General features: G+C 43.2%; 1 protein-coding gene across 3 annotated transcripts in view; it reads right to left on the reverse strand.

Moving 5' to 3' along the window:
• LOC119657899 overlaps nucleotides 1-12,982 on the reverse strand; it is a 182,562-nt gene that overhangs the window by 24,830 nt on the left and 144,750 nt on the right. For 2 of the 3 annotated variants that reach the window (XR_005250181.1, XM_038065054.1), the window contains exons 5-6: nucleotides 7,205-7,716; nucleotides 696-1,727 (exon numbers count right to left, since the gene is read on the reverse strand). Coding sequence is in view for 1 of the 3 variants with exons in the window: in XM_038065054.1 (XP_037920982.1) it covers nucleotides 744-1,727; nucleotides 7,205-7,522 (1,302 nt within the window). In the remaining 2 variants the exon portion in view is untranslated. The remainder of the gene's footprint in view (nucleotides 1-695; nucleotides 1,728-7,204; nucleotides 7,717-12,982) is intronic. The other variant, XR_005250182.1, reaches the window with a different exon arrangement.

Genomic DNA, 12,982 nt, shown 5'->3' on the forward strand with positions numbered 1-12,982 from the left:
ATCATAAGGTGATGTAACTTTGAAACTTTGACAATTTCTTTCCATCGTCAATGCTCCCTCAACCATATTGAAACTTAATATCATTGAAGTATGCCCCTATCCAGAGCTATCGGAAGGAATATGCAGCATGTGCTCATACCAAGGCAAACACATATCATACGAGTACGTACGCCTTTCTGGGATCAGATCATACGGAAGGAACTTGATGACTACGGGGATGATGACACGTCTACAGCATTCAGTATGTGAAATTCCGCGCTTTGATTTTCAAAGCAAAAATGACTACTCATTAGTTAACGAAATTGTCACCGAATGCCAGGAATGCATGCTATCCGATGCCTTGACATGTGCCGCTCATCAAGGAGGAGCGATTCAATTGGACTGAAATTTATTTAGTTGGAGCGCATCATACAATATTTTGCTCAGTCGATATGAGGGAAAATGGAATGTCATGTGTGAGTCCTTTGAAGCAGAAAGCTATGCGACATGGCAAAGGGAGCATGCATTCGTTTTAGACGGCGGCGTCGGAATGACTGAACAGCGACACCGAACAATTGGGTAAATATTGACCCACTCGAATGGGCGCTGATTGTATCAAATCTCCGAAGTGGATATCTTTTTAGATGTCTGATGCATTGAGTCCAATAACGATAATGGAATGAAATATGAAATAAAAGAATTAAAAATCCACTTACCAGGACAATATTCAGTGTCTTTTGTATTTGTCGACCAATGCTGCGGCATCACTGCTTTATTGTCCAGAAGTGTTTTTTCGGTTTTGTTCCAGCCGTGGCAGACCTCTGCGTATCGGAGCAGCGACGTCCAAAATTGAAGGGTGACGAAGCGGCCGACGATGAGGATGTCATTATGCAACCAATCGACGTGTGGTCATCAGAGTTTAGACTACCTTTCGTCGAGGTCGACGACGATGATCGGCAGCTTCGCATATGGGGAAGGGTTGTGGTTGTCGCTCCGGCGTTCGCTTGTGTTGGCGGTATCATCACAGCACCTGTTTTGTAATATCTAAGGCTTTCATTATAACTAGCACCACTACTACTACCACTGCCACTGAATCCGCTATCCAGATCGCCTTCATCGAATTCGGGATTGATGCAGGTGTGATCCTTTAACTCTATCGACGTCAGTGTACTCGAAAGGTTCTCCATACTACTGCTGCAATGTGGCGTAGGTCCACCTTTCATATCGGACGTTGAGGCAGGACTTGTATCAGGCGGGGTGGACGGCATTATCAGCGCTTCCAACGACAAATTCAGCTCATCCAATACTCGAAAATGATTATGCTGAACTCTACGTAGTTCCTCCTTGACCATTGTTGAATTGACTGAAACTATTCGATTATCGGAAAGGACTTTTCGGATTTTCTGATCATTGACTTCTTCGTAAAGGTTCTCCTGGGTCCCATACCGCGTTGTATAGGTGTGCCGTTCTTCCGAAGAGGTGGGCGCTCTTGAGCGAAAACTTTTAGCTAGGAGGGCCCGTATTGAATTTCTTGGAGGACTTTTCGATGGGCCCGGAATGGGCGCTGTAGAAGGTGCAAGCTCTTTTTGTGGTGTAGGAATGTTTGTATGGCATTTTGCTGCACCCGGTTCGTAGTAGGCGTACGAGTAGACGTGGTTATTGGGTGTTTGAAGCGTATTGTAGTCTAGTTTATGGTTGGGCTCAAATCTCTCCATTGTGGCGGCAATGTTTTTTCGGGACCATTTTACCTAAAAGTAAAAAAAGAATGATAGGCAAAAAATCGATGAATTTGTCAAACGTTTAGTTGAATGAAAGAATTGATAGAAACCAAATTATTTCTGAGCTGAAATTATATAAGAATCCATAGAATATCGGAAAAGGTATTGACACTCGCAATTTGAGTCCAATTTAAAGTTGAATATAAAAGCTGCCTTATTTCAGAAGTCTCTAGTACTATAAAATTTCTAGTTTTATTTTCAAAAGATTTATCAAAGCAATTATAGTCTTCTCGGATCTCTCTGAATGGGCGCATCTTTCAAAATCTTCGTAAGAATAGAATCGCCTTTCAGCTAAGCCACTACTCATTGATTTTAACAAATGGTAGTCAGAAGGAGCAATATCTAGTGAGTATGTCGGGAGGGGTAGAATCCTCTAGTTCACCCTATTTTAATAGTTTTGGAGAGTTTTGTTAACAACTAGGACTAGAGTCGTGCATCGCCATATTGCAAAATAATTTTATTGCCCTGACCCTTGCATTTTGATCGTGCTTCAAGCAGAGTTTGCTTTAGCTGCGTTAGTTGTTGTATATATTAACACCAATATCAAATTGAGGTGGTTCCGTGTCAATGTTCTCTCTGTACTATTACATATGTGGGGGTATTCGTGGAAAAGGTTCCAAGCTTCGTTAACACGTCTTTCCACCGTGTCATCGGTGTACTCAGGCCCAAGAGAACCCCGGCAGAAGAACTGTATCGGAACATAGAGCAGGTACCGGTAGAAGTACTGAATAGAAGGTTGAAATAGCAGTGATTAGGTTACACTTTAGGAAATACAGTGGCATCCACTATCCTAGGGCGGCAGATGAGTGGGTTACCCTCCAAACACATGGCAGATAACAGTAGAGGAGGAGTATAAGATTCTCGTGGTGGATGCACTATGCTCACATAAGGGATCGCCTCAGAGGTCGTCAACGACCCTTAAAAGGGGCGCTTACAATATGGAGAGGTGTCCGAGTAAGTAGTTCTGACACCCCAGCTGGCAGTATACCTACGTTATAGGTATCAGCCTTGAAAAAGCCTCTCGGTGAAGAGCGAGCCGCGAATGACCGGTACACGTCGGCACACACTGGAAATTCTCGGAGCCGTCGAGCACAAAAAATGCGTTGACCAGGGAAAGTGGCAGCGAGGGCTAAAATATCTGTTGTGATACCGGGACGCCGGAAAAAAGGCCAGGCAGAATCGTTAGTCATGAGCAGGTAGACTCTGACCCGAACCAAGTAGAAGTGAAGTCGACCGTCCTAGCTAGAACCGAAGAGGATAAGCTCATCAGGAAATGCGTGGCAGTGGTGAAGCCTATGCGGTCGGCAACGTTCCTCCAGAGGAACGTCAGTAACGGTGTCAGAAACGTGCTGATGGAACTACCGGAACCACAGGACCGAATCTCCTGCTACAGGCTAACGGTGAGATCGGTAGAAGATGCTTGGAAAACAAAAACAGCCGCACTTCCCGTTGAGAACACTACTAGTGCCAAACGAATCGAAGATTGCGGGAAAACTCGAAAAGAGCAAGACGTGCTTTATCCAAGTAGATTCTAGAGCGTAAAAAAAAGAAGGCGAAGAAAGATAAATGGAAGCAACTGTCTATGCCGTTAGAGACCCGTCTGTCCAAAGACGAGGAGGCTACAAACCAGAAACCAATAACAGGAAAGATGAGGAAAGGAAGAAGGACTAGACCGTCTGCTCTGCTTATTAAGCCAACGGAAGGCTAGACATTTGAGGTAGCCCTTAGTGAAATTCGTTACATGATGAAACCCGAAGGCAACGGAGCAGAAGTGTCTTCCATATGGAAAATAAAGGGCGACTAGCAAGAGCACGTTCTGCGAAGCGATCAAGAGGCTATTGGGGGAGAAGGGTCTCGTTTCTAGCCTAGAGCTTATGTACTCTCTAGAAATCCGAGATCTTTTTTGCGTCACAAAAAAGGTCGAAGCGGAGGAGGCCATAAACTGTGAATATCCAGAGGTAATTAATGCCAAGTAGGTATCACCACTGTAAATGCTTGAAGATAAAAGCTCGCTGTGGTGTCCTTGACCACAGCAGTAGGAGAATCAAAATTGGCAGGGTACGAATGCAGATAATGCAGACTTAAACTCCTCAATTTCTAAACAAAAAGAGGTGAAGAATTTAGTCTAGTTGCTAGTGGGGTCCCCGAAGGTGCGGCCAAAATGGAATTCTGTTTGACTCGGGAATCTCTGATCAGCTTCTGAAGGGACGTGCATGCCACCAACGGAGAATTTTATAATGTCAAAGTGGCCAAGTCAAATACTTCGCTGGAAGCCTTAGCCGATGGCACGCTAGTTATAAGTATTGTTTATGATACGTGATGTCCTCTTGATTCCTGGCCTGTTATAAGCTGATTTCAATATTGAGATTTTAGAACACTCGATTTAAGATAAGACCAAAGAAAGAAGGAGGAATTATATGCATTGCTGTTGCAGATAGAGTAGTAACTGACAACCACGAGTTTAACTTCAGGAGTAGTTAAGTGGCCCCGATGAACTTGAGTAACGCCATTGAAGAAAATGTGATATGCTGGCCCATTCTATAGGACATCTCTACCTCGAGAGTGTCAAACGTTGGTAGGAAATAGCTGATGGAATCGCAGTGGGTGAATATCGGATATTTGCGAAGTTTGTGCGGAAGAAAAACTGCCAAACGCGCATTTAGCCAGCAACGATTGTAAGTGCTCCCTCAGTTTGGAGGGGAAAGCTGGCTTGCCTGTTTACATTTGAACGTGCTTGTCTGAAAAAGGATGCACTCGACTGCAAGGACAAGGGGTTTCAGTTGAAAGGAACACCATTGCGGCTGTGAACCTTACCGGCAATGATCATTGGACTCTAATTTCATATATACCTATTGGATCTTAAGAATGTGAAGGTTCTTCCTGGTTTTATTGAGCGACATGGAATGGCTGTTCTGGTAAAAAATCCTGTCTGGTTTCAAGCATGCGTTTAAGACTTAGGAAGAGATATTCGATTGCTATCCGAAACAAACTGAACTGATGCAGAGCAATGCTGTTTCAGAATGATCGACTTTTGCAATTTTGGATGCTTGGAATCAGCACTACCAGACCGAGTGAAGAAGCTTTTGTGTTGACTCAAACCATTTATTTAAAAAAATTGGTTATGCTTTTATGAAACGAGAAGACATAGACCGATAATTAGGATCGCTGATACTTACTAACATATATTGCCGTCTCATTCCGTTAGACCCTTGACCGATTTATTTGTGACCTACAAAATGGACACCAAAGCGTTGATTACAGTATGGAAGGGGAAAGGGTTTTCACTATCCTAAAAATCACAATAATTTGTCATTACAGACCGCTCTTCAAATAGAACTCGGGGACGATGCTGTTAAGGATGTTATCGATAGTATCCTAGTCAACCAGGTGACATCCAATGGCATAATTGCCAATGTGTGGATAAATACCAAGATGTGGTGCCCACCTTGAGAAAGGTGACTAAAATATTGGTGGGCTAGAGAGAGCAGGATCTAACGTGAATGCATCAGCAAGTAGCTGATGCCCGAAGGAAAAGTGCGTCGCGGTTAGGCAATATTGAGACAAACATGGTTAGAAAAGTAGAGGGAGATGAGGATTTACCCTGAGAAAATTGTTATTCCAAGCAAAGACAGTACATCATAAGGTAAGGTGACTATACTAAATATAAAAATTATTACTAAAAATTACAAGCTGATGAAGACCTGGAAAGGATATTTCGTCTGAAGTTAAAAAAGGGATAATATTGGATTGGATCAGTAGTGTAGCACGCCATGATCACATTCAAAGTGAGGACATTCGCGCTTGCTATAGAGTCGCACTGACCGAAGAAAGATGGCAAAAGATGGTAATTTGGAGGCCTTGCGATTCCATCCAGATCAGGTCTTTGACCGAGCAAACTGGCGTAACCGATCTAGATAAGCCTACGTCACTTCTGAACAGGACAAAGGCTGAAGAGGCAGAACAAGATGTGCAAGCACTGGTCCATGGTCGGCAATACGTTCAAAGGACCGGGGCGGAGGCATGTACGTCAATAACAGAGCACAGATCAACCAAAAGAAGCAATGCTTGACTTGACGTGACGCAGGACTTGGTCGACGTAGTGAGTTAGGGCACCCGGGAATAAACTGGTAACTCGAAAATCGGGGCTCTTCGGAAACCCTGTCCACTTAAGGCCGAGCGGATTGAATGTATTTTATGGGCAATATTCTCTCGAATTGGTGGACCTCGGCGCAAAATCGGGATGTCTGGAGTTCCTTATTAAAGCAGGCCTAGACCGGATACCGGTTGTTGCGCCATTGATGATGATCATGATGAATATTCTCTGCACATCCCGAACGTGTTGATAGCACCAGCGTTAGGGCGCTGAAGACTGTCCAGTTTTCTGTATAGAACATTTGGAAGAGGCGGTCGTCTCTATGAAAAACGAGAAAGCACCAGGAGCCGATAGTATATCGATAGAAGAATACCAACTGGTGCTCCTACATTGGCAAGACATACTATTCGGCATATTCAACACTTACCTAAATGAGCACTTTTTCTTCTGGATGGAGGGTGGTGAGACTTGCGCTGATCAGCAAAAAGAGAGGTGACTCTGAGCTGCCGTCTGAATACTGACCACTTTGTATGCTTGGCACGGGTTGAAAAGTGCTCTAAAAGCTCAGCAAAAGTAGACTCAATGAAGCGATATGTGCTATCGGAGACTCATCCCTACGGTAGTTCGGTTTTAGAGCAGGCAGATCCACATTGAATGCTGTCATGCAAGTCGTGGATGCGGTTCATCGAGCGGGGGCGCACAATCGTCGAGCTTGGCGGTTGGTTCTTCTCATAACATTGATGTCAGAAATCCCTTTAATTCCCTAAGATGGAAAGACATTCTAGGAATATTAGAAAAAAACTTTCTACGTGCCGAGTTATCTCTTGCGGTATTACTTGAGAAAGTAGCCTTTGCTTTAAAGACCTAAAACACCAGAGGAGAATGGAGGTCACATCGGGGATAGCAAAGGAATCCATCTTAGGGCCGGACCTCTGGAACGCTTTCTAAGATAGTCTGCTAAGACACGACATGCCAGGAAAGTCGCGCCTGATCGGTTATGCCGGATCGGTTATGTCGAACAGGCGCAAAGCAGACCTGGCATACTGACGCTACGGATAAGCGAATGGATGAATGCTCATTATTTCAACTTTACACTGGAAAAAACTGCCAAAAGCAAGGATTAAGTACCTTGGACTGAAGCTGGACTCAAACATGACTTTTTCGAGCAAATCAAATCGGATTCGTAACCAAGTTTAGGGATTTTGATAAGTAAAAACCCAAGACGTTGTTAACATTTTTTAGGGTTTTCCATCCCTAGAAAAAATGAGTCAGACAGAAGTAATAGGATTTTTTGTTCCACACAAATCTTTTTAATGACCATAAAGTGCTACATACAAACAAAATCAATCCTCACCTGCTGCTCAACTTCTAATTTATGATTACTTCTTCGACTATTCCCTCGTCGCCTTCGGTCACTAAAAGCGTCGTTCGGCGGATAATTGACTACGACATTATCCTGTACACAAAACTCTATACTTTCAATATCATTCGGGAAGATAATCTCGCCCCGTCCATCCAATGTAACGGCAGTGTGTGAATGTGTATCCTTCGCAATCATATGATGTTTCATTGGCATGGTGGCATGATGCGATGAAGGATAATTGGACGGTGGCGAAAAATTCACAAAAGTCGGTGACGGTGGCCTTGTTGAGTATTTGCTTGTCGGATACATCTTTTTTTTTGTAGCTTCTTCCTTCCTCAGCGACGCAATCAACAAGATAAGAGGAGATTGTGTTTGCGCACAAAAGAGGGTCTTTCGGTCCGGCCTTTGGACACCCTCTCCTTCTTATACGACCATATCCTTGTATTGTGCAATAGTAGCAGTAACGACGAAGAGTCCTTGTCGTATTTGTGTTGCGGCCATATCTGTAAATAGAGATTAGGATGAAAATCCATTAATCAGAATTAGAACAAAGTATGTGGAGATATGTGAGCAAATGTGGAGGAGCTGCAAAGGAGGGTGGAATTTTTGGGTGGGTGGCGTATTTGAAGAGCTCACTACGGGATGAGCATACAAAACGCGACGCTCGCACAAAATCCTAAGCTTGACGACTATTTATAAGAGCATTAACGAGAAATCGGAAATCTCCGTAACTAACCGCCATTGTGCTGATACTGTGCCAAATTTTGATGAGTTGTCGTTTGGGAAGGATAGTAAGACGACGCAAGTATGCAGACCTGATGCAAGACAAGTGAATCTTTATGAGATAGGCGGATGTTTTTAGACTTATTCCTTATTTCATTTTGTTAGTATACCACCTTAAGTTCAAAACGTGGGAAGTCTCGAATGCTCAAACATGAAACATCTGAAATATGTTTTGGATCTAGGACTCCTACATAAAGGTATTATCCAAAGTGCTAAAAATGCGCTACGAGAAAGATTTCAAAATAATCTGGATTTGTCTGCCTTAGTTCTCAAATCACCAAGTCACTGAAGTGGGAATAGTCATATCCTTTTAAGGCTTAACTTACACTGTGAACACCAACCCAGTTTTCATTTGCTAACGATGAAATTGGTAACCCCACGGCAGACCACCCTCCTATTTGAAGTGGCAGTTTTATCGCTACCCCCATATCTCTCCGTGTTGTTTTATGTTGCCGTATAGACAGGAACGCCTCACGCTCTTCCACACGCTGAAGTAACAAATCAATCATATCTGAAGCGAAACTAATGGCATGTCAAATGTATGCCGAAAAGTAGTAGTTGGCGGTGGTGGGTACGCACAAGTGATTGTGTTATTGCCAGACGATTAATATAAGGATTTAGGTTTAGATATTATAAATCAACCCAAGAGAATGGTCCCAGAGAGGGTTCGAGACGGAACGATAAGGATGTGCATGTTTATGGAAAATGTTCACGCTCGCTGTAATCGACCTTCAATACTTAAAATAATTATACGTAATCGATAATGATAGGTTTCCTTTTTTAGCATTCAAAATGGGGTAAATGATTAGATACGCCTGACAATTAATAGATTATAGGCTTTGGTGTATTTGATGTTGTTCAAAATTGGTAATAGTTTTAGGGACGAAGGAAGTGATGAATGGAGGTTGAAATTGAATTAAATTGATTTCCTTACTTAACAAATTTATAAGATTTTATAGGGTACATGATTGATCGGGATAGTACAGGGATTTTCTTCTAAGATTGATAGGGAGATGACGAAAGTATTTAATCTGAAATGGCTAAATTTCAGGTTTTCTGAGAAGAAAGGAAGATCTTCCCCCTACAAATGCTCATCGCCAGGACGAGTCGCACATAGATATATAGAAATATAGAAATTGTTGGCTTTATACAAAAGTTTCCTTTAAATCTTGGTGAGTGGACATTATAAGATAGATAATAGATAAATATAGTTTCTCTGTAGTAACTTTCAAATTTAGGATTCCCTGAAAGATAATATATAAGGGGTAAGGCTATTTATCTGGGAGTGAAGAGACTGAAGAGACTTGCACCCAATATGTACATCAAGAACCATAATGGGGACCGATTTTGAATTGCAGTTCAACTTCGATGGTTGGACGGATAGGTAACTGGAATGGAATCCGGTTTTATCGCCCGATATTGCACCCTCGTTGGTCTATTGAATGTCGTAGCAGACTTTGTCCTATTCTCTAAGCTCAGGAGGTCAAACATCTTTAGAATTGGTTATTTCCCAGATAGTATGTTTCCTATGGCATTATAATATAATATCGGAGGCCGTCTTGTCTAACTCGTTCCAAAATTCGGTCTCCAATAGAGACACTCATGGTATGCAGATGCTTCTGCAGAGGATAGTGACAGGTTATTATGTCAATCAGTGTCTCTAATATATTTTGGTTTTATTTAGAAATGTCGTTATTTGGTTTCATGTTCCTAACATTTTGTTGGTATTTTCGCATTAATTTTGGTACATATATTCTGCTGTAAAGGTTTATCCCATATATACAGTGATGTATTTGCCCATAAGCTGTGTTTCGGATTCACCCCATGTATTCCTCCCACTGGCCCATCTTCTGTTTTTGACCCATTTGAGTAACATAGAATCTCTTTTTTCCAGACAACTGTCTTTCCAGCAATTTCAATCTCACCAGTTATTGAGATCTTGTCTTTGGAGTTCCGGGCGAACTTAGATCACATTACATATTTTCAGAGTTAGATTTGTGATTTCGTAGAAAATCTTAAGTTCCGACATGTGATCCGCCTCTCCTTTTCTTATAAGGTTCAAGGGTTACAGTTGCAGTAACAGGACACGAGTGGGTGCATTCTAAATGGCGTCGGTAATGCGGAAGCACGTAAGTTTTTGAAGCCGCAGTAAGACCTTTGCAGCTTATTATCTACCTCTGGCTATCACAGTAGAGCGAGAACACAACGGGTCTTACCACGACCTGATATATCTAGTATACTCTGTCTTACCTGCGGCTTAAAGAGTGCCCTCTTGCCTTTGTTTGGAATGATTGTTTTAATTGAGTTCTAACTAAGGTCTAAATTTCCGGCTTTGCTAAAGCCGTTGACACTGTAAGTCACAAGACACTCCTGTCCAATCTCTTGGGTCTACACTTACCTTTCCAACCTCTACTTTTCCAACCGCGCCTCTTTTGATGGACGCACATCCTATTTCTTCTCCCCTTGCTCTGCTGTTCACAGGGATCTATTCTGGGTGCTTCATTATATAATTTTTTTGAAAAACGTCCTTTTCCCCATCCTTACTTGTCCCTGTTTGTCCTATGCCAACGTTTTTCGCTATATTGTTGCCTACGGATTGCGTCTGCCTTCAATCGAATCTAGACACTCGGGTTTGTTGGTGCTCTGCAAATGGCTTAACGCTAAACGTCAGAAATTTCCACTCTATGTACTACTCGCTTAAATGCTCACCCACTCTCGGAGTCGCTTTCGACAATAAACTTCGCAGCAAAATTGTCAGGCTTTATACTTCGCTCTTTTTCTAACTTTGACTCCATCCAACCATCCTTAGTTCTCTTCAAATCCCTCGTGAGAAGTGCGCTCGAGTACTATGTACTCTGTGATATTGTCACCTTTCCGTAACTGTGATTGTTTTGCCCTAGAAAAGATGCAAGGTAAATTCAAACTTTCCCTCCCCTCCCGAACCTATCTGGATCTATGCACGTTATTTAAAATTTCCTCATGACTAATGGACTGTCAGGCGATAACGGCTTTACGGTTTCTTACCAGGGCAGAAGCAAATCGTCTTACGTTGCCTCACCTCTGCCCTGGGAGCAGCATGATAAAGGGGCTCGCAGATTTTAATTGCTCCTTTATATAATTCGCAGGACACAACATGACTACGAATTATTTTGAGCGCAAATCCGCCTAATTGACCAGAGCTTGGTCAGAGCTGAAAATATTTCTTTTTTGAGAATTGTGGGATCCTAAAGCCGCATCAACTTACTACCTCTTTTTTGGTCCACGGACCTCTCGTTTAGGGCTTAGCTCCCAAACTTTAAAAAAATGTCAGGCGATGACGGTTTTACGGTTTCTTACCAGGGCAAGGGCAAATCGCTGGACGCTGCCTCACCATATATCAATATAATTCGTAGTCATGTTGTGTTCTGCGAATTTTGTGAAGGAGCCTTTACCATCTGCGAGCCGCTTTGGTCACGCTGCTCCCAGGGCAGAGGCGAGGCAGCGTCTGCCGATTTGCCTCTACCTTGGTAAGAAACCGTAAAGCCATCATCGCCTGACATTTTGATTGTGGTCTCTACATCAAACCGTGCTCAAAGAAGATCACGGGATTATGCCTACATGCAGCAATTCGTGTTAAACCACCAGGACCTCTTGTCGCCTTTAACAATTAGCCGGGAATACTTGGGAGTGTCTTCTTAAGCTCCGGCGTCTTATACTGCTTAAGTGACGACTTTAGTATGTACCCTTCTTCCTAACTGATTGGGCGGATCTGACTATACCATTGCCCAGATATTGCGTACGAAGCAGACATGGATCTGCTCGAATACAACATAATCCGCAAAGGGCCAGGCTCGTATACAAAAAAAAACCGAATTGGGTTGAGTTACGCAAATTGACAATTGCTCTTCAATAGTAGAATCTCACCAGCAGTTTCCGGGTGTGCCTGTAACATGAAGTCCGAAGTAGACCACCACATGAAAACAAGCTGGGAAGCTGAACGTTTCAGGTATGAAAGGTTTTGTGCATTGCTTGTATAAGCATAGTTGAATAGGCATTTGTTTCATATGTACCTAGCTCGTAATATTCATGCATTTAGTTTGTCAGACCATTCATTTTATGATACTGACATTCAAGGGTTTTTAATGCAAGATATACAGTGTAGCATATATTATGCTATTAGGATAAACTTAAGGAGGATTCCTAGTCAATTTCGGCATGGGGAGAATTTTGACGCCTAGATACCATGTGGGTGAACTGCCACATTTCTTTTCAGATATTTTGTCTGAGTAGTTTCTGAGAACGGGCCCTTGAAGTACCAAGCCTTCCTACCTTTGCCACATTTTTTTTTTTTTTTTTCGTTTATGGATGGAGGTGGAAATCTTAGAAAGACGCTGCTGCGCCAGGTTGCAGCAGTATGTGGGATTCACACCCACTAAAACCACCCCCCACTCTTCCGCCCCTCCCCGCGGGACCACCGTGAAGTATTACTTCGCGGGGGAGGCTCTGGTTCGCTATACCAGCTCGTCCATGTCACGTCTCCGTCGCGCTGCCTTCCGAGCTCGATCCAACTCCACGAGTTTTGTCTGCACCACGGCTACTGCCTCATTTACCGCCATCCAGTTTTCCTCCGACTTCAACATCTCTTCCACCAGGTTGGAGGGCTCGATGTTCGCCTCTAAGATGCTGTTCAACCTCCTTTTCTGCTGCAGAAATCTGGGACAATGGAACATAACGTGCTCCGGGTCCTCGAGTGTAGCACCGCATTCAGGACAGTTGGGAGACTCGTCCAACTCGAAGCGATGCAAGTACTTCCTATAGCCACCGTGTCCCGTAAGGAACTGTGTCAGGTGGTAATTCAATTCTCCGTGCTTTCGGTTGACCCATTTCTCGATGCACGGGATCAATGTATGGGTCCACCTGCCCTTGTCGGAGTTATCCCATCGTTGTTGCCACTTGCCAAACAACTCTCTCCTGATGGCTTTTCGGAAATCCGCATTCACCTCGGCT

The sequence above is a fragment of the Hermetia illucens genome, chromosome 5 (assembly GCF_905115235.1).
Source record: "Hermetia illucens chromosome 5, iHerIll2.2.curated.20191125, whole genome shotgun sequence".
NCBI lineage: Eukaryota > Metazoa > Arthropoda > Insecta > Diptera > Stratiomyidae > Hermetia > Hermetia illucens.